We start from the raw sequence: 19,421 nt of genomic DNA, 5'->3' as shown, positions 1-19,421 counted from the left end.
GAGATAATCTTTCGAACAAAGTGATTTCTTCTTATACAATATGTGTTTTATATATATATATATATATATATATATATATATATACACACACACACATATACATGTGATGTTACAAAAGACTGGCTTGGTCAAAGACGATAGATAAAGCGACGAACGAATAAACGGAAAATAAAAATTTCTTTAACGGGAATCGTTTTCTAAGAATAAAAAAACATATAATGATAAAAAGAAAAAAGCGAACCGATTCAAACGTGTCTTTTTTATCATTCCATTCTTTTTTTCTTTTATTTCGACATTTCGAATATATTTTTCTTCTTAAAATACCCCGAAGAAAAATCTTCGTTTAATTTTGTCAACGCTCTATTTTCACTTTTCTCTACATCAATCGCATACTTCGAATCTTAAATATAATTTTCTATACTTCATCTAACTTATTAATATAACTATGATCGTGTGTCCGTCTTCTTTCTTCTTCCCTTTTTAATTTATATTTTATAATATCTATTTGTTACGTCGAACGATCGAACCGATATACATATGTGCCACTGTTGTATTGGAAGATGATCAATGTAAAAAAAAAAAAAAAAAGTACATAAGATAAAAAGAAATTGAAAAAAAAAAAGAAAACAAATATATACAGGTACGATCCTTCGATTTATCGACGAAACGATCTCTTTACTCCTACACAGGCACTTACATTTACAAGTAGTCATGCGCTCGTATTAGGATCCATTATTAATGTCGTTCAATGTGAAACGAGAAGACCGAAATAAATATTTGTAAATGCATGTTTCGCGTTATCATGAAATCATTTAATCAACTATTTTACGTCTTATTTAACACAAGTAATAATATTATTATTTCGTTTTGAATGAATAAGACTTTTATTGAAATGTAGGCAATAAACGCAACGTATGCGGTAGGGTGTCATAAAAAGAGGAAGAAAGAAAGTGAGAGAGAGGTAGAGTGGATGAATGAAAAATTCTGAGAATGAGATAAGATGGAGAGAAAGAAATAAAACATAAAGAAAAGTCATATCGATACTGCGTTATAGGCATATCAAAGATAAAGCAAAATGATTCTTTGGCATCTTTAGAGACACAACAAATTTTCATAGCTTATCTGTAAATATATACATTATCTAATCAACTCGACCTTGAGTAACGCAAATTGTACATAAAATATATACCGAATGATCATGCTAGTCGCATCGTTCCTTTTAATATTAATTTTATTTGTGACGTATTATACATATAGATTTGTATGTAAGACGAGAGAGACAGAGAGAGAGAGAGAGAGAGAGAGAGAGAGAGAGAGATTGAAATTGAAGGAAAAATTTAGAAACGTGCGAATCATTCCAATCTCGTGATTCATCGTATGCGTGTATGTATGTAACGTGTATTTTATGTCCGCACGTAACGTAACATATCTATCTATTAATTACGCGCTACAAAATAATGCGATCGACCACATATATAATATCGCGAATGGGCGTAAGAGAGAAGAGAGAAGAAACAAGATAAAAAAATATGATGATTAAAATATGAGGAAGAGAACAGCAGGATTGTTGGCGATCTATTTTTATATAATGCAATATTGAGAACGCGTGATTTCTGTAAATTTTCTATTTGTGCTTTATCAGCTCGTAAAATTTCGCAATTACTAGAGAATTTATCGAGGAGACTAGTTGTTTGTCTCATGCGAAACGATTAATGTCTACGAAAAATGAAATGGAATGTTGACAATGATGTGATGTGTTGTGTTGTGTTGTATTGTGTTGTGTTGCATTGTATTGTATTGTATTGTATTGTATTGCATTGTATATTATATTGTATTGTATTGTGTTGTATTGTATGAAGCATAATGATATAATTGTACGGCATTGGCGCTTCGATCTCTGCGTTTTCTTTCTCGCATATTTTGATAATCAGTCGTACACGAAAGTATTATCTCAGAAAGACAACATAAATTAGCTATAATGAAAGCTTTACGTAAATAGCAATTTTAAAAATATAAAGAAGGACCACAAATTGTTGGTCACGCGTTAACTACGCGCGTCTGACGTTGATAAGCGAATGAAATAGCATGTTAGTTCCAAAGTTGTCAGTATGTAGTTGGGTCAACAAGGTCTTGGATGATGATGTATGAGGATTAATAAATATTGTTTATATAATACATATATATATATATATTATATATATATATTATATTATATATATATTATATATATACATTACACATACATACACACACATATATATATGTCATATTATACATATACATATTCACATGTTCCTTAATTCTTCTCTAATTCTAATTGTAAGTTAAGTTATTACGCGTCTCGCTATCTTAAGGAAGAAGCTGTGATCGTTAAAAGACACGAAAAAAAAGAAGAAAAAGAAAAAAGAAGAAAATAACAAATGAAATAAGTACGTTTCTAATATTTATTTAATATACTACGAAAACTCTCCTCTCAATGTCGCCTATTATTTTTAGTCGTTGACATTCTTATGTCGACATTCATATGTAAACAATCGATCTGCATGAACTACAGCGTGTTCATCCGGACAAGAGTATTCGTCAGTGTGAAATATTGCCTCGTCGAATTTCGCTAAAAAAAAAAGATTATTAATAAAAAGCAGAATAAACAAAACATTCCAAGTTAGACGATAATCTATATATGACAAAAAAATTTCCTCGTACGTTGTTTCTTTTAAATACATATACATATATAAATTCTAACAAAAAAAAAAAACGTCTATGACGTACTTACAAATAGATTGTAAGACCCGTTTTTATAAATATGTATGTTCTTTGAAACTTTATTATCATATTTGATAAGTATATTTTCCACGTAGAATCGAAAGGAATTCATACTATAACAATAATAATGGAAGGAGGAAATCATGTAATATCAAAAGAAATCGATGTGTCACGGGTAAGGAAAAACGTTTTCATCTTAATTAAATTCTCATTACGTGATATTTGACTGTATTTATACATATGTATACACATACGTGGATACATACGTAGACTATTAAGTACGAGTTTGAATTTACAAATAAATAAATTATACATCCGTTCGGTAACATCATCAAGATTTTGTATAAATGCAAAATGAACAAAGAGATCCAAGATCGATATATAGGTCAAATCGATAGAAGGAAGGCGTGATAATATACATATATCTTTTGCACGTTTATCACGCGTATTTGCAAGCGTACTCGGAGTTATCAATTTATCGTGCCATTATTTTCAACGAACTTTGTTATCCATCTTACGAGCAGGAAGAAAAAGGTAAGTTACTTTCTTTTTCTCCTCTTGCCCCCTTTCTTCTCCCATAGTTTTCTTAAACTCATATTTTTTATCTCATTATTATCCTTTTTTTTTTCCTTCGCTAGTCATGTCATTTTTCTTCTACGTAGAAATCATCAATAAAAAATGTCTCTATGGAGATGCACTCGTTATAAAAACTAACACAACCGATGGTATGACACTAACAAGATTTCAACGTGAGATAATTCTAGGAGAATGGAATCATAAATTTAAACGCGAAATGGTCATTTTCAGAAAAAAAAAAAAAAAGAAACTAAAACATCGTTCGACGTATACACATTAGTTTATCTTTATAAGTTTTTATAATATAATCGATCAGTCTTTTTCCACTTGCATTATGTTGCAATATTTCCTTGTACCTTCGTAATCATTTTCGCGGAAAATTGATTTATTGCGAATTGAATTATCACGAATATTTTGGTTTCCCAATTACAGATATCAACGTTCTAGTGTCAACTATTACTCAATTTCTTAGATTAAAAATCTTAGAATTTTTTGAATTCTAAGAACATGAATCATCTCTTTGGAATGCAATAGACTTAACAAAAAAATCCATGATCTAATGTAGAATACATTTTATTACTAATCTTTTGTCCAATTATCATTGATTCATGCATGCAGAACGTTCTATATGGAAGACAATATTTTTATGGAATAAAAATATAATTTGAGATTACTATAATTAATTCTCATTGAAGATAATCTATTATTTATAAATTATATGAAAAAAACACCATAATAATATATATGTATGATATTTATGATTTGTAATATAAATTATTAAACTATCATCGCATTTTAAAGTATTAAAATCTTATTAAAAACTTTGTTACATACATGCACAATAAACATTCCATTGTCATAGCTCACCGAATGACTGAAAGAGTAATTATTTTTGATTGTGAATGTGTTGCGGACGAAGTCCATTTTGATTATCTTTAGCGAATTGAGCTCGCAAACAACTTTGCTTCGTGGATTTCCATGTTATAATATAAAAAAGAAGAACAAAAGAAAGTTCAAGGTAAGGGAAACACGCAAGAAATATTTTCGTATCACAAATTTGTCAGAATAAAATAAACTAATTAAAAATCAATACCAATATAAAACAAGATTACAGAGAGATACATTACAATTATTTTGTTCGCTATTAAGTAAAAAAGGAATAAAATAGAATCACTAGAATATATAGAAAATAAATATAAAAAACATATGATATATAGTAGATAAAATAATTTCAGAAAAGTTCAAAATAAAAAATAACCAGAGTATATCATGGAACTTAATATAATTTCGTAATCATCTCTCATTAATTTGTTTTATAAAACGAGTAGAAAAATGATACTCTTAATCTGAATAATAAGCGATATTTATAGAGAATAATTTAAAGGATCAACGTTTACATCATATTAAAATTTTATCGAATTTTTTATCATTGAAAATACACCGGAATTTAACATATTTTTTTCATTGTTTACTCATTAACTATTTATAGACGATAAGAAAAAGTTGACTCTTTCTCTCTTGCGTCCTTTTTCTTTTTTGTTTTTTTTTAATTTTTACAAATCTTTCAATATAATTTTATAGAAACAAAGGATCACATAAAAAATCGCACATCTTTCAAATATTAAATATCATTAATTAGTAATCTCTCTCTGTCTCTCTCTTCCTCTCTTATCGATGTAAAATTCAACAAGATTGTCATCCGCGTTGCGATCAAACAGAAAACGTTAGCGGTTCATTTCTCATGAATATTTATTTACTATTTGTCTGCCAGTTGGACCGTAATGAAGCTGCGATTTGACGCATTGCGACGATCGAATATCAAGCTATGATACATTCTTATACATGATTATATATATATATATATATACACATGTATATACATTAATATGTACATTCCAAACATGGTATTAAAAAAAAATATTGAAGTATCGATCTTTTTTTATTTGAACTTTTATTTGAGATCGATTAAAACATATCTCTAATGCAGATAAAAGAAAGAAGTAAAAGAAGAAAACAGAGAAAACAACTATAATCGGATAGAGTATTAGCAAAACGGTATGCAGCTTTATTTACTTTATCCGCTTAAATTAAAGGAACGATGCAAAGCTTCATTTTATAACAAAACGTATTACTCCCTTCTCACATAGCCATTTGTTCTATACTAGTGGCGAATGTACCGTGCGAATAATCGGCTCGAAACATATGTTGCGCGTAAAATCGATAAAAGTAGAGCGAGGGGAAGAGAGAAGAGATCGTGCCTCGCGTTGTGAAAAAAAATCGAAACAAAACTCAATCATGAATTTATATGTACATATTATCTATGTTTACGCGTGTTAGATATCTATTGAAAAATGATACTTGTTCTCTTTCGTTTTTATATTCTCATTATTGTTCTTTCCTTCTCTCTCTCCCTCTCTGTTTCTCTCCTTCTCTGTTTCTCTCCCTCTCTGTCTCTCTCCCTCTCTGTCTCACTCTCTCCCTCCCTCCCTCCCTTCCTCTCTCTCTCTCTCTCTCCATTTCTTTCTTATTCCCTTTGGCCTTTCCGTGTACTTAATTCTTCGTGATAAAGCAGCGTCTACCTAGTTTAGTAGATTTTTATCACCGATAATCGTGCACACAACATACTGTAAATATATATCCTCGTAAAAAATGTCATTAAATCGTTAGAAAAGAGCTCGCACCGTATTCTTTTGTCGATATCGAACTTATTTTACTCGATGTTTTTATACTTTTTAAATCGAGAGAGAGAGAGAGAGAGAGAGAGAAAGAGATGTATAATTCCATATTGAAAATGAATAAAAGGAAAAAAAATAAAAATGAAATGGATATGTTCTATACTACATACGCACATTAGTATGTCATATAAAAATAATATTATTTATAGGAATAACTTTATTAATAAATAACTATAGGAATAATTATTTGACTATCAAATATAATATTATATCGTGACTCTCAACCTTGAACTATGGAAAAATAGAGAAAAAAAAAGTTACAAATCGAATGAAATTTCATATCTATGTACGACGTAGAAATCGATGTCCTATTGGCCATTGTCCATCATATGTTAGTAAATACATATATGTATATATCTTGCGTGCTTAGTAAGATCATTTGTATTGTGAGATTTGAAATTAAAGGCAGAGCTCACGAGAAAGGAGGGGGAAAAGATATAAGTAAGAGTTTCTCTCCGCTTCTCATAACCTACCACGACCCTCAGCAGAATAGTACTTCGAACAAACGATATTTATATTTCTCCGACAACACGTCTGGATATCTTTACAGATTACACACGTACATACATATACATATATCATATATTAACGGTCTTCTTTAATTATTTATATTTGTGTAATCCTCTCTCTTAGAGAGAGAGAGAGAAATTTTATTCGAGCATAAAATGTTTCATTATTCAGTTAATATATAATTTAATCGTAATAATATCTTATTATGCTTAAATTCATAAACGTCGTTCTCATATATAAATAGTTCGCACGCCAATACTCTGCTCATCTTAATGCTTTCTCTTAATACTCAGCTTAATCGTTTCTATATATTATTTTAAAGAAAAATAAAGAAAAAGAGAGAGAAAGAAAAGAAAAAGATTCCAATCCTTGAAGCAATTTTATACCGATCTCGCTTCTTATCGTGCTCGTAACATTTACACGATTTATACAGATTACACGAGTGCGATCTACTCTTTACTTTACGATTATCTTACTTTATCTTGCATTTTTTAATTCGATTCAACATATACACATGTCATTGAAAAAAAGTATCACGGTCAGTATATATTAACTAGTTTATTTAGTTAGTGAGCGTTAACTTATATGTGTGTATAGTATACGTAATAATTTCTTAAAGTCGACGTCAGAATTTTTAATGGTTCTTAGACTTTAACTCGATTTTCATCGACAGTTTCTTCGTAAGAGTTCCGGATTTTCCTCTTTCACGTGTCACCACGAATGATTACTGTTACTTGACGTAAACACGTTGATCTTCTTCGATGAGAAATCTCAAGGGTTTCACTTTTTTTAACGTCAATAAGTAACTGATAAAAAATTGTCCAATGAATCATCCATACCGATGAGTCATTCGTTTCATTACTATCTACGCAAACAAAGTATCCGTTACATTTATGAGAAAATAACAATCAGTCATGTACACTAGGACACAATTTAACCGTAATTACATACATGCGATTCTCATTACCGATGCCATCTCGAACCGAATATAAACCATGAATATTTGATAGTTTACATTCATGTTTTTGCAGTTCGTTAATAACTTCGTTATTATATATTTTTTTCCTTTTTTTTTTTTCATCCGTTTCTCTTACCTCGATAACGATTCAAGCGTAAATCGTTAAAGTTACTCATTGTATTTCACACTGAAAATGATCCTTTATTTTTCAACTTTTTTCTTTTATTAATTGCTGGTGTATATTTTAAAGTCGCTTTTTTATAATAATTTATCAAATTACTTTATCGAATTTGATCTTTATCTAACTCATTCTATTTTTAAAAACAACTAGTTTTTATATGAAAGTACATATGTATATATCTATGTAATATATTATTAAATAAAATAATGCACAACTATATCGAGACATTTAAAATTACATAGAAGAGGATACACCTTCGATTCCGTTGTAAATGTTATAAATATATGTAAACATATGATATTAGCTCGAGAAACAATGATTTTCAATGTAGCTAGGAATGCATACTGAATTACGTATTCGAAACAACAAACAATATCACGTCTGTTCGATATTTTAGAAACAAACGTTACAAGCGTATTATTATTCCATATACAACGTTCAAAATGCATGTCACGGAAATTTCAAGTACATAATATAATTTATATCGATCGTAAATTCATATTAATTACATATCATGACTCGAGAAAACAACTTGGTCAAAAAATAAACATTTCTATACGTTTTTTCCCCTCTTTTTTCTTTTTTACATACAAAGATATCCTCAAAGAATATATATACTTCTGTGACCATCTGTATACATTTACTTTTATCATGACCTTGAAGTTCACGAATTTGAGATGCAACCTCGCTTTCTCGCCTGATACGGAAACAGATTTTTCAAATTTTCTAAAAATTTCCATTGGAGCTACTGCGTTACTTCTATACAAATTTGATTAAATTTATAGTCTGCAAATCGATAAGTTACTTGAATTACGTATTGAACAAATTTCATTCGTTGTACAACAGAGAGAAGAAGAAACATTCGAAATTTTCGAAATAGATAAGTAATACGGAAAAAAAAGATAGTAATATTGTCAAGATCAGTCACGAATATAAATCCGCTCAGGCGAGCTTCAAAGTTGCAGGTAACGATTTCATATGAGCCGCAGCATAGTTGTTAGCTCGCATTGCGATTACCTATTAACTTCTCAAGGGTAAAAATACTGCAGTATCGCGAGGCTAACGCCGCAAAACTCGCTTGAAACGTTGACAGTCGATGATATCTCTTTCAATTTAGTTTATCAATTCGGTAAGAATATGTGTATATATATGTATATATATATGTGTGTACACACACACACGCGCGCGCGCGCGCGCGCGTATAAATATATATATTTTTTTTTCTCTCTCTCAACAAATCATTTTTATTCGAATAAACTTTGTCTTACATTTTTTACAAATTTGTTACATATATCACATATGATAGCTACATACATCTGTTACATATGTCATATATGATAGTTACAAACATCTGTTACATATGTATGTCATACATGATAGCTATGAGAAACGTTCATTACTTTACCTATCTAATTTCATATACTATTCTTTCAATTTTTAATTGTAAGTAACACGTTTTTAGAATTTGTTATATTCCTTGTATATTCATATTTCTTATAACATGTTTTTATAACATTATTGCATATATATATATACACACACGCATATGTATATGTTAACATATGTTACATGAGTAGAAAATAATATCTGTGCAAGTTGAAAAATATGGTTTATGATTCAATATAGCAACGCTTTAACAGATCCAAGCGATATCAAGTTTCACATATTACATAGAACGCGAATCGAACGTCTTTTCCACTGATCCTCATTTCTGTAACCGACAGCAGCATTGAATGCACATATGTATGCAACTTTGCAATAACTGTATATATGTACACATACATATGTGTATGTGTGTATATATATATATATATATATATATATATATATATGTTCTAACCGCAGGTACGGACTAACTATCTATGATTTGTAACATTTTTGAATTAACAGTCTCTGTCAACTACTGTGATTACGTCGCTGCGGTCGTTTATATAATTTATTTTTCTTTTTTTTCTTCGTCCTGTCCACTTATCTAACCAATAAAGTTTTAGAAGAAATTATTATATATTAACGAAAAATATTCGTAAATTTTAAAACTACTTTTTTCCCATGCGCAGCCCTTTCATTCGACATTTTCGTAAAACTGGAATATATATTTTTCACAGGATTATCAATATTTCGCTGACCTTTACTAGAACCGGTTTTAATACATATATACATATCCAGAATGGACCAAAAGTTCGTAGGTAATTACAAAAACCAATTACTTTTTTTCGAGAATTTTTAGACTATCTTTTTTTCAGATTATATTCAGTCTAGCTTATAGTTTCACGATCTGAAAAAATTTAATACACATACGTTCGCATGTAATGCACATATACATTCATATACAATTAATACGTTTCATGATTATTCATTGTTATATTTCATTGTAATAGACTCGATATATAAGTCTGAAAAATATGTAATATCTGCTTATATAATTTTTAAAGCATAACTCAAACATATCTTCTTTATCAAAATAGATTATAAAACATTTTCCATTTTTTCCAAGACAGACATTTTTAATTATAATCAGGCGAACACAAATATTGTACTCATATATCTACATATATTTATCTTATATAATTAAGTATTCGTAAGATTGGATAATGTATCTCTGCAATAAACTTATCAAATATTGTCTTGTTCTTATCACGTTTATATTCAGAAAATGATAAACAATTATCATTAATAATTTTTTTCATCGGTTTTATCTAATTTCATATATCAAAATTCGAATGAAATTGACGAAATCGTAATTTGATTTTCGAAAAACACAATATAATTTGAACTAGAAATTTTGTCAGGAAATTTTTCAAAGTATCATTATACGATTATTAAAAATGAAACTAATCTCCAGTGGAGAATAATACTAAAAGATAAGTGATATGTGTATTCGATTTATCTGGACATACGTAATCTTATTATCAGATAAATATGGAATCATATCTTTTAAAACTAACATGGAATCAACATGTCGTTCATTGCACGAGAAATCATATAGCGCGAGAATAGTACAGTCCAAAAGTATAGATTTTGAAAAAATCGACTTTTCGAGACAACAATATTATATTATCCTAACATCATTTTTAATTTATATACGACTACAAAAAAAATGTTACGTACCACTTCAACCCTCTTATTCTTATACAACGTCACACGCCCGAAGCTGAAGCCTTCTCCTTGAATTGTTCTTCTACATATTAAGGACGGATTTTACTGAAAAAAAAAAAAAAAGTAGAAAAGATTAGTCTAAAATGTTTTAAAAAAGAGTAGATAATTGATTTTTAAAATCACATAGGAACTTTTATCCCATCTAGAAACTTCAGGCCCACCTTGTACATTTTTCGTTAGAAAATCAATAGAAAATATATAATACTTTATATATAACATTTCAAAAGTATTAATTCTACGGTTTGTATATGAATTTAAAAAGAAAATATTCATTTTTAAGTGAAACTGTTCATGCGCGAGAAAAATGTCAAAGAACTTTTTATTTTTATCTCGTCGAATTCTATCAGTCTGTTTTAAAAACCAGACATAATTAGGGGACATCAAAATGTCAAACATCAAATCGATTTTTGGAAAAATAAAAAAGAATCTTCTGTGGCCAAAAACGTTTAATATTTTACATGTATACTACGTTCACGACGTCCTCTTTCATTTCAAGCTGGTTTCGTCCAAATCTTACATTCATAAGCTTGAATGTGCCCTTTTAAGCACGTACTTGACTGCTCAGACCCTTACGTATTTAGATGCCAACACTTTTAAAATACGTAAGCATAAAAACATAGGCCGCTTAAATTATTTCTACTTGTGATAAAACTGTCAAACTTAATCTTATTAGATACTATCGTAAAATAAAAAATAAATATTGATGACCTCTCGGACTTGGAGAAATATTTTGAAAATATTTATGATGCTTTTTCTTCCCAACTATGTAACGAGTATACATATATAAATATCCGCTAACAGAGACGACCTTCAGAAACGAAGAGATACGAAGAAGGATATATAAATATATTTTATATATACTTTTGACCAATCACAGAATTTGTTATTCCTTCTTTTCCAGGAAAGAGCCTTTAAGTAGGGAAATTAGAAAATCTTTTTAAAACGAAAATTGTATTTCTAGTATCATTCGTCTTCAACGTTTGTGATTAGCAACATCGAACCAGACGATTTCGAGCCTTCCAAGAAAACTCTAATAACGACAAATAATTGTAAGTAAATCTCAAACTTCTATTATTTCTTTTTCTTTTCATAATCATCGTCATCATTCATCAGTAAATTATTTTGATTTTTAATCCTTATTATTAATGTATCGTGTAATTCGATTATTTTATTTGTTATTTTATCAAGAACATTTCATCGACAATAATGATTTCAAGATTAGAAAAATTTCTTGATTATAAATGCGATAAAACATATAGGAAGTAATAGGCTATTCTCTTTTAAGAATTTAGTTGTTGCACCTATACACATACATACAGATGAGAAAGTACATATTACGATGTCTCTGTAGATAATTATTTTCTTAATTAATATTGCACTTTCGAATGAATAAGATTTGTATAACATTGAAGAAAAGAATCATATATATTTTTCTTATAATCGTTTATATTAAGTTTTTACGATTTATTTCATCGACAATATGCTACGCCAATGTATTGTACTTCGATTTGTCAAGGGCATATAAAATTGCAGCTTCCAGGGTTAACTAAGAATAACACTTAGACTACTAATGTTATTCTATAATTAGATCGAATATTTCGCTAGCTAGTAAAAGAAATATCCAGCTGTATTCTCATAATTATTGAGAAGGAAAAAATTCAAGTTTATAATTTTTCAAAATTAATATGTTATTACATTAGTTATTTTACTTGAACACAGCATAAATAATCATGAAAAAAAATGAGAATAAAACGTAAGTACTTTAGAAAGTAATATGCTTCATTCATTTATATTTGTTCAGAAATTTTGTTTATATATACATAATTATATTTTTTGTATATATATTAAAAAATGCTATATTACTTCATTTACTTATACTTATTCACAAATTTTTTCTTATTAATATATTTAATAAAAGTATATGTTATATATGTTATATATATGTATATGTTAAGAATATGCAAATTATGTGTTAATATATATATACACACTCTCTCTCTCTCTCTCTCTCTCTCACACACACACACACACACAATACATGTTATAACACTCCGCCTCTATCATTAAATCATAAATATATTTTAGATTAATACATATAAAATTGTATTGTTTTTCTTGAACAAACTTACGTTTTTTAATATATCTGTTCAGCAACAAAAATTATGCAAAATATTACACATTTTTCGTTCAAATATCCGATGTCACTACATAAACACTAAATCTTTCACTCATAAACTTTCACAAAAGTTTGATCACTCATTATTTTTTTCCCATAAAACAGACAAAATGAAACATACATATATAATTGTAATTTAGTTAAAAATTATGTAAAAAATCTTGCTTGTAGGTTGTTAGACACAGTCATATATTTATAAGTAAATAAAACGTTAGTATGAATAAGAAGTACAACAGTGTCATCTAGCGGAAAGTTTCAAAAATTATGTCTTCGAATAGAAATAGTCAAATTATTTACTTTACAACCATCGATAAATTATATTTTTTTTCGCTTTTTCCTTGTTGTTGCATTTTTGCATATTCGATTATTAAAATTATTATTGTATAATTATTCAATGATAAAAACCCATAAAAATAGCATTGTTTACACAATAATAAGATAATTCACTAAAATTTACACATAAAAATATACAGGTATTTAGTGAAGTTACTAGTTCAATATCGCATTATTAGTAATAATCATTTCGGAGATTTAAATTTTAATATGTAATATAAAACAATATATGTTACTATTTTAATAAGAAAAATATATGTATGTGTAATTAAAATTTGATTTATAATTTGAGTTTAATTCAAGGTCGAAAGACAGATTATGCATGCACCAATGACTAATGATGTATTCATACGCAGGTCGTGAAGATGATCGTCCCAATCAACAATATAAATTCATATTACATAATAAATTTAATTTAATATCTGGTAGCTGATGTGCAATTTTTATTTCTATATTTATGACTTTAATCGAATTTGAGCAATGTATTTCTTATCGTTCGCATGAATAATTAAAATAAAATAATTCGTATTGTGCATAATTAATTTATTTTAATAGGGCCCTAAAAATTTGTAATGCCTCAGGGCCTTCGAAGGTTAAATCCTTCACTGTATGTAACGGCGCCAAAGAGATACAGATATAAAACTTTTTAAGAATAAAGGCAAAATTGTAGGTAGCGAATTGTAGATTACACACTTTTGATTGGTCAAAAATACTAATGTTTACATTTGAAATGTTAAATCTTTTTTAGTTCGTGTATGAAGTCCGATTATCAGAAAATATTTGCTACAGATTAAACATGTGAGAAATTATGTTTACTGAAAATATATAAGTGTTAAAAAATGTAAGTTTCATATATAAGAAAGGAAAGTATGAAAAATAATACTAGTGACATATAATATTTTCTTTCGTACTTCAGAACTAAAATAAAAAGCTGAATCTTATTGAACAATTGAATTGTTTTTGTTTTAATTGTTTAATAAGCTTTTTTTTAACTCAAATTCATAATTTTGTCGTGAAATATTTCTTTTCTTCATATTTAATTAAATATAATAAAAATTACTATGTACTGGAATATATACAATATATAACAAATATGCCTCATTTTTTAATTATACAGTGCTTTTTTTCTATAAAATTAAAATAATTAATTACTACAATACTATATGTATATATCAATGATAAAACATATATAATGAATAAAATATTAGATATCAATATTTATGTAACTTTGTACGATTATTTTTATAGAATCTATTATATTTTTTACAAAATTCTGTAAAAAATTAATAAAAGTAATATGAATAACATAAACATACGTGATGCTATTGTAAAGGCTTCTCAAATACCAAGAACAGACGAAGAGATATATTTTGTTCGACTTGACAAACCGGACCAATCTTGGATTGATCATAACATGAATTTAAAGAATATTAAAGTACCAAGAAATATACAGGTTAGCTAAGATCATCTATTTTACTTATTTATATTTAGTTATATTATATCATGTATTTATCAAAACATGTATATTAATATACTACTGTATAATAACAATATATACTCCATCACATTTAAAGCCATATATTATAATATTAAAAATTCAAAAAATATAATTAAATGTTGGTTAGTTAAAATGTTATGATTGTTAGTTATAAGTAGATCATCTTTGATGTAATATCTAGAATAATATTTTTTCTTATAATATTTAATACTGAATTTAGAAAGAATAATTACAAATATATTTTTTATTATCAGTTAATAGAAACAGATACTTTAGATACATCAAATAATATGGACTCAAAATATTGTTTAAATGAAAATGAAATATTGTCTTCTATAAAAGCTGTAAGTGTAATACTTCAGATATTTATTAAATGTAATATGTAAATATTTTCTTTTCTTATAATTAATATTGCATGTAAATAAGTCTTTATTTATATATAGTATAGTAATTATGTATATATTTAATGAAGATTTATTTATGTTTTTATAAATATAGGTAAATGGTGGAATTAGTTATTCTAATAAATTTCTAGAATATCAATGGAAATTAAAACAAATGAGAAACAATTTAGATACAGAGAACGTTAACACTAATATATCAAACAGTAAAACTTACTCTAATTGTAACAATGATGTTAAATCATCAAATGTACAAATTATTAATACAGACAAATCAAAAAAAATAGAAAATAATGAAGATTCTCATTCTATTCAAGAAGTTCTAAAACAGTGTAAACTTGAAAAGAATGCTTTAATCTTAGGACTTTTAAATAGTAAACAAATAACTATAGAAGATTTGCAAATACCAAGCAAATCAAATTTAAAACATGAAACATTCCACAATCACTCTGATCTTCAAGTAAGTGTAAAACATGTGTTAAGTATTCTTTACTCTTTATATTAATAGTTCTTCTATTAAATAAGTGAAAGTGTTTTATTTGAAATTAGCTATTTACAATTATCATTGATAGTTTAATCTAAATTATAAACAGTTATTCAATTAATCATTTATATATGCGATCTCATTTTTTATTGATATGAAATTCTTTCATAATAAAAGAAAAAAAAGTGAATATTTTAAGTTGAAGTTAAACCAAAATTTGCTTCACCAAATTATTTAATTTTTATTAGACTGAAGATATTGCTGTTGGAAATCATCTAATACAGCATCCAGATGATCCAGACATATATATCCATCCATTGCAACTAATGGAAAAATCAAAAAAGCATGCTAATATAATGCTAGAATATGTCGGAATGAAGGAAGTAGTTACTCCAAAACAATATTATATTAATGAGACTGATAATATGTCATTTGAGTTTATAAAAAAAAATGTAGAAAATAAGTAATTATTATAAATATACCATAATCAAGATATATTTATAAATTTAGTATTAAATATGATTTTTTATATAGTTTAGAAGGTATAATATAGCTTAGAAAGTATGCATAAAATGAGTGATATTGAAAGATATTAGAAATTGATACATGAGTTCTTATATCAAAATTAGTAATATAAAGAACATCAAAAAAGTTATTTTTTTAAACAAATACTTGTAAGCTAAATATTTTGTCAAATTATATAAGACTTGATGATTGTGATAAAATATTTTTAATCTATACAAATTGATATTAAAATAATACAGTGTAAATAATGAAACAATAAATCTATTTTTTTTTTTTTTATTAATCTTATATGATTATAAAATGTAAAAGAACTATCTAGTAAAAAGCATCAAATTTTCAAATCTTAAATCTTAAACTATACAAATCTTAAAGTAAGTTTGTTCACATCTTTAAAAAGGTTAGCAAAAATTAATATAATATTGTAAATAGTTTTGTATAGTATAATTAATTATTTTCTACATGAAGTAATATACATCTTTTTGCATCAATTTTTCTTGTATAATTTTTGATAGAAATATACATTTGTATTTGTAAAAAATTATTTTTTATACATACATATAAATTTTATTTTACGATTTTAATATAAAATTTATCATTATAAAGTTACAAAAAAATTACTTTTACGATTAAGTATTTACAAGTAAAAAAATATCCATTACCATTTGAATCACAGATATTGTATACACTCGTAGTATTTAAATTTTCTATAAAAGTATAAAAACAAATTGAACATGCAAAATGAAATATATTACAACAGATTAAAATGGACTTTTTAAATTCTTTACTTACACATAAAAGTAATTTATATATATACAGAAAACTATAATTTAAAAGTACATTTAAATAATAAGATGTTATTACTTCAAGACATTACTTTAGAATAAAATCTAAAACAGTGTAAAGTACAAAAGAAACAATCATATGGTACAGTACTATCATTTGAAAACTTTACACTACATATAGTTGAATTTAAATTAAAACATAATGGCTTTCTTAAAAAATATTGAAAACAAGCTGTTCCACACACACAATATTTTGCAGAATCTAAATATTTTACCAATGTATTAGGTATCAAACTTGCATTGTAGTTTGTCCTGTAAAAATAATATGATTTTATTTACTGTTATCATTTATTATTAGTCCAACAAAAATAATATAATTATAATAAAATATATATAGCAAACCTTGTTTTCAAAAATATTCTTGCTGCACACTCAACAAGACTTGGTAATTGCATTATACTTTCATAATAAGGCTTAGTTGTTGAGAATGAATTTCCAGATACATCTATTTCCAGTAATCGTAATTTCCTCATACTTCCTGGTAAAAACTGTAAACTGTTCTGTGATAAATCCAAATATTTGAGCGAAATTAAATTTCCCATACTTTGTGGTAAATATATTAATGAATTACAGCTTAATTTTAAATTGACAAGAGCATTGAGTTTTCCAATCTTCTCTGGTATTTCAGTTAACTGTAATTAATGAGTAAAAATTAACTCAAAATTCTTTTATAATATTTATATATGCTTTTATAATATTAAATTATATAAATTATTAAAATTCAACTTACAAAGTTACAACTTAAATCTAATAAGCATAAAGTATTTCTAATGTTGTTTTGGTCTAGCCATGTCCATTTAGAAATAGCAGCTTTGCCCAGTTGATTTTGAGACAAAATAAGTTGTTGTAAATGAGGTAAAGAACCTAAATCTTTAGGTAAGGACGTTATTTGATTGTTTGATAGATCTAAAACTTTTAGACGATTCAGTTTTAGAATTTGAAGATCAAATGATTTCCTATCTAATCCTATGATGTGTAATTCTTCTGTAAATCTTGGAAAACCTTGTAAAGTAGGATATTCAGAATTCTTTTTTACAGTTATTTTTGTTTTCTGCGTATTACTAATTTTTTTGCCATTTAAATTAGATATTGCAAGAGTTGATAAATGTACTTTTTTGGACGATGCAAGCTTTAAAACATGAATAAAACTCTTTAATGGTATTGCATCGCTCTGTATAATTAAATCATGAGGAGGTTCTTTTATTCTAATTGTTGCTTTCCCATTTTCAATAAATTTCACAAATATCATCTCTATATTATCATTCACCTAAAAATTATAAGATAGACATTAAGAAAAAAATATACATCATATACATATATATATACATAAAAAATATTACCTTATATTTAGTTCCACATTTGTTCTGCTCTGTTTGTAATAAAATATATAATTCATCATTTTTTATAGATTGTCTTCCAATAACCAAATATCCACGTTGTGATTTTTTTCTTATCGATAAATTTGTCAAATTGTGCATTCGATTATTAACTTCAACATTACAATTTAATTTCATTTTTACTTAACTTTTTTAAACAGTCGTTAAATATGCACAAATAAAAAAAGAATTCACATTTGTTTGAATTCACCGATATTAACAGTTCAAAATACCTAATTTGATACAATAGCAGATTTTTTTGTTTGGCGCCAAATCTCGTATAACGAATTTACACCAACTTAATAATATCCTAGTAAATTTTAACTAAATGTATACATGTATATATTACTAGTCGTTAAACGAAATATATGTATGATGTATATTAAGCTACTCTAATGTATTCTAATGTACAAATATATTGTCCAATAAAATTTGGACAAAAAATCAGAATTAAACTACTTCGATAAAGATGATCATAAAATTTATTGTATATTTAAAAGATAATGAATATATTGTAATGTTGTTTTAATTTTTATGTTATATGCAATTTAATATTTTATCTCATGCAATCAAATATTTCTCATAATCGGATACTAAATATTTTCTGAAAAGTCTTAAGATAGCTTCTGATTGGTAGGAGCATATAGAAACGTATAGTACGTATTTTCGTACAAGTATTAGATCATAAAAAGAAATTCGGAAATATAACGCAACTATCATCATTTGTGAATACATTTTCGAATTATGTAATTACATATTTGCATAACTAATGTGTGTGTGTGTGTGTGTGTGTATGTATTGTATGCAGCAATTTAAATTTCTATGAACTAATACGATTGATATTATAAATTGCAAAGTATTAAATCTTTCATAGACTCTTTTTTAGGGTACATAAATAAAGATAAAA

General features: G+C 26.6%; 2 protein-coding genes across 4 annotated transcripts; one reads left to right on the top strand and one right to left on the bottom strand.

Moving 5' to 3' along the window:
- Positions 1-9,538: 9,538 nt before the first annotated feature.
- Positions 9,539-19,409, bottom strand: LOC122631017 (leucine-rich repeat protein 1). Of its 3 annotated transcripts, XR_006327603.1 has the most exons (6): positions 18,479-19,409; positions 17,869-18,405; positions 17,481-17,770; positions 17,324-17,390; positions 10,832-10,924; positions 9,539-9,998 (listed from the first exon to the last, which is right to left on the bottom strand). XR_006327603.1 is itself a non-coding variant. In XM_043816189.1 (5 exons), exons 1-5 carry the CDS (start codon positions 18,650-18,652, stop codon positions 10,922-10,924), a joined length of 1,071 nt encoding a protein of 356 aa, XP_043672124.1. In that variant the 5' UTR covers positions 18,653-19,409; the 3' UTR covers positions 9,539-10,921. The 3 variants fall into 3 exon arrangements, 2 of the variants coding, with proteins under 2 accessions (XP_043672124.1, XP_043672123.1); XM_043816189.1 differs by having other exon boundaries at positions 9,539-10,924; XM_043816188.1 differs by lacking the exons at positions 9,539-9,998; positions 10,832-10,924 and having other exon boundaries at positions 17,102-17,390.
- LOC122631018 lies at positions 13,674-16,481 on the top strand. Its single transcript, XM_043816190.1, has 5 exons — positions 13,674-14,229; positions 14,637-14,841; positions 15,141-15,230; positions 15,385-15,747; positions 16,020-16,481. Exons 2-5 carry the CDS (start codon positions 14,686-14,688, stop codon positions 16,236-16,238), a joined length of 828 nt encoding a protein of 275 aa, XP_043672125.1. The 5' UTR covers positions 13,674-14,229; positions 14,637-14,685; the 3' UTR covers positions 16,239-16,481.
- Positions 19,410-19,421: the final 12 nt, after the last annotated feature.

This window comes from Vespula pensylvanica, chromosome 8 (genome assembly GCF_014466175.1).
Source record: "Vespula pensylvanica isolate Volc-1 chromosome 8, ASM1446617v1, whole genome shotgun sequence".
Lineage (NCBI taxonomy): Eukaryota > Metazoa > Arthropoda > Insecta > Hymenoptera > Vespidae > Vespula > Vespula pensylvanica.
This window is presented reverse-complemented; position numbering and strand designations above follow the sequence as displayed.

What these genes read in the sequence shown, in the direction of transcription:
- LOC122631018 (XM_043816190.1), top strand. Translation starts at nt 14,686, where the DNA reads ATGAATAACATAAACATACGTGATGCTATTGTAAAGGCTTCTCAAATA. An exon ending in TATTGTCTTCTATAAAAGCT is followed by an intron (nt 15,231 to 15,384) that starts GTAAGTGTAATA and finishes TTATAAATATAG; the next exon opens with GTAAATGGTGGAATTAGTTA. An exon ending in ACAATCACTCTGATCTTCAA is followed by an intron (nt 15,748 to 16,019) that starts GTAAGTGTAAAA and finishes AATTTTTATTAG; the next exon opens with ACTGAAGATATTGCTGTTGG.
- LOC122631017 (XM_043816188.1), bottom strand. Translation starts at nt 18,652, where the DNA reads ATGAAATTAAATTGTAATGTTGAAGTTAATAATCGAATGCACAATTTG. An exon ending in AATGTGGAACTAAATATAAG is followed by an intron (nt 18,406 to 18,478) that starts GTAATATTTTTT and finishes TATAATTTTTAG; the next exon opens with GTGAATGATAATATAGAGAT. An exon ending in TAGATTTAAGTTGTAACTTT is followed by an intron (nt 17,771 to 17,868) that starts GTAAGTTGAATT and finishes CATTAATTACAG; the next exon opens with TTAACTGAAATACCAGAGAA.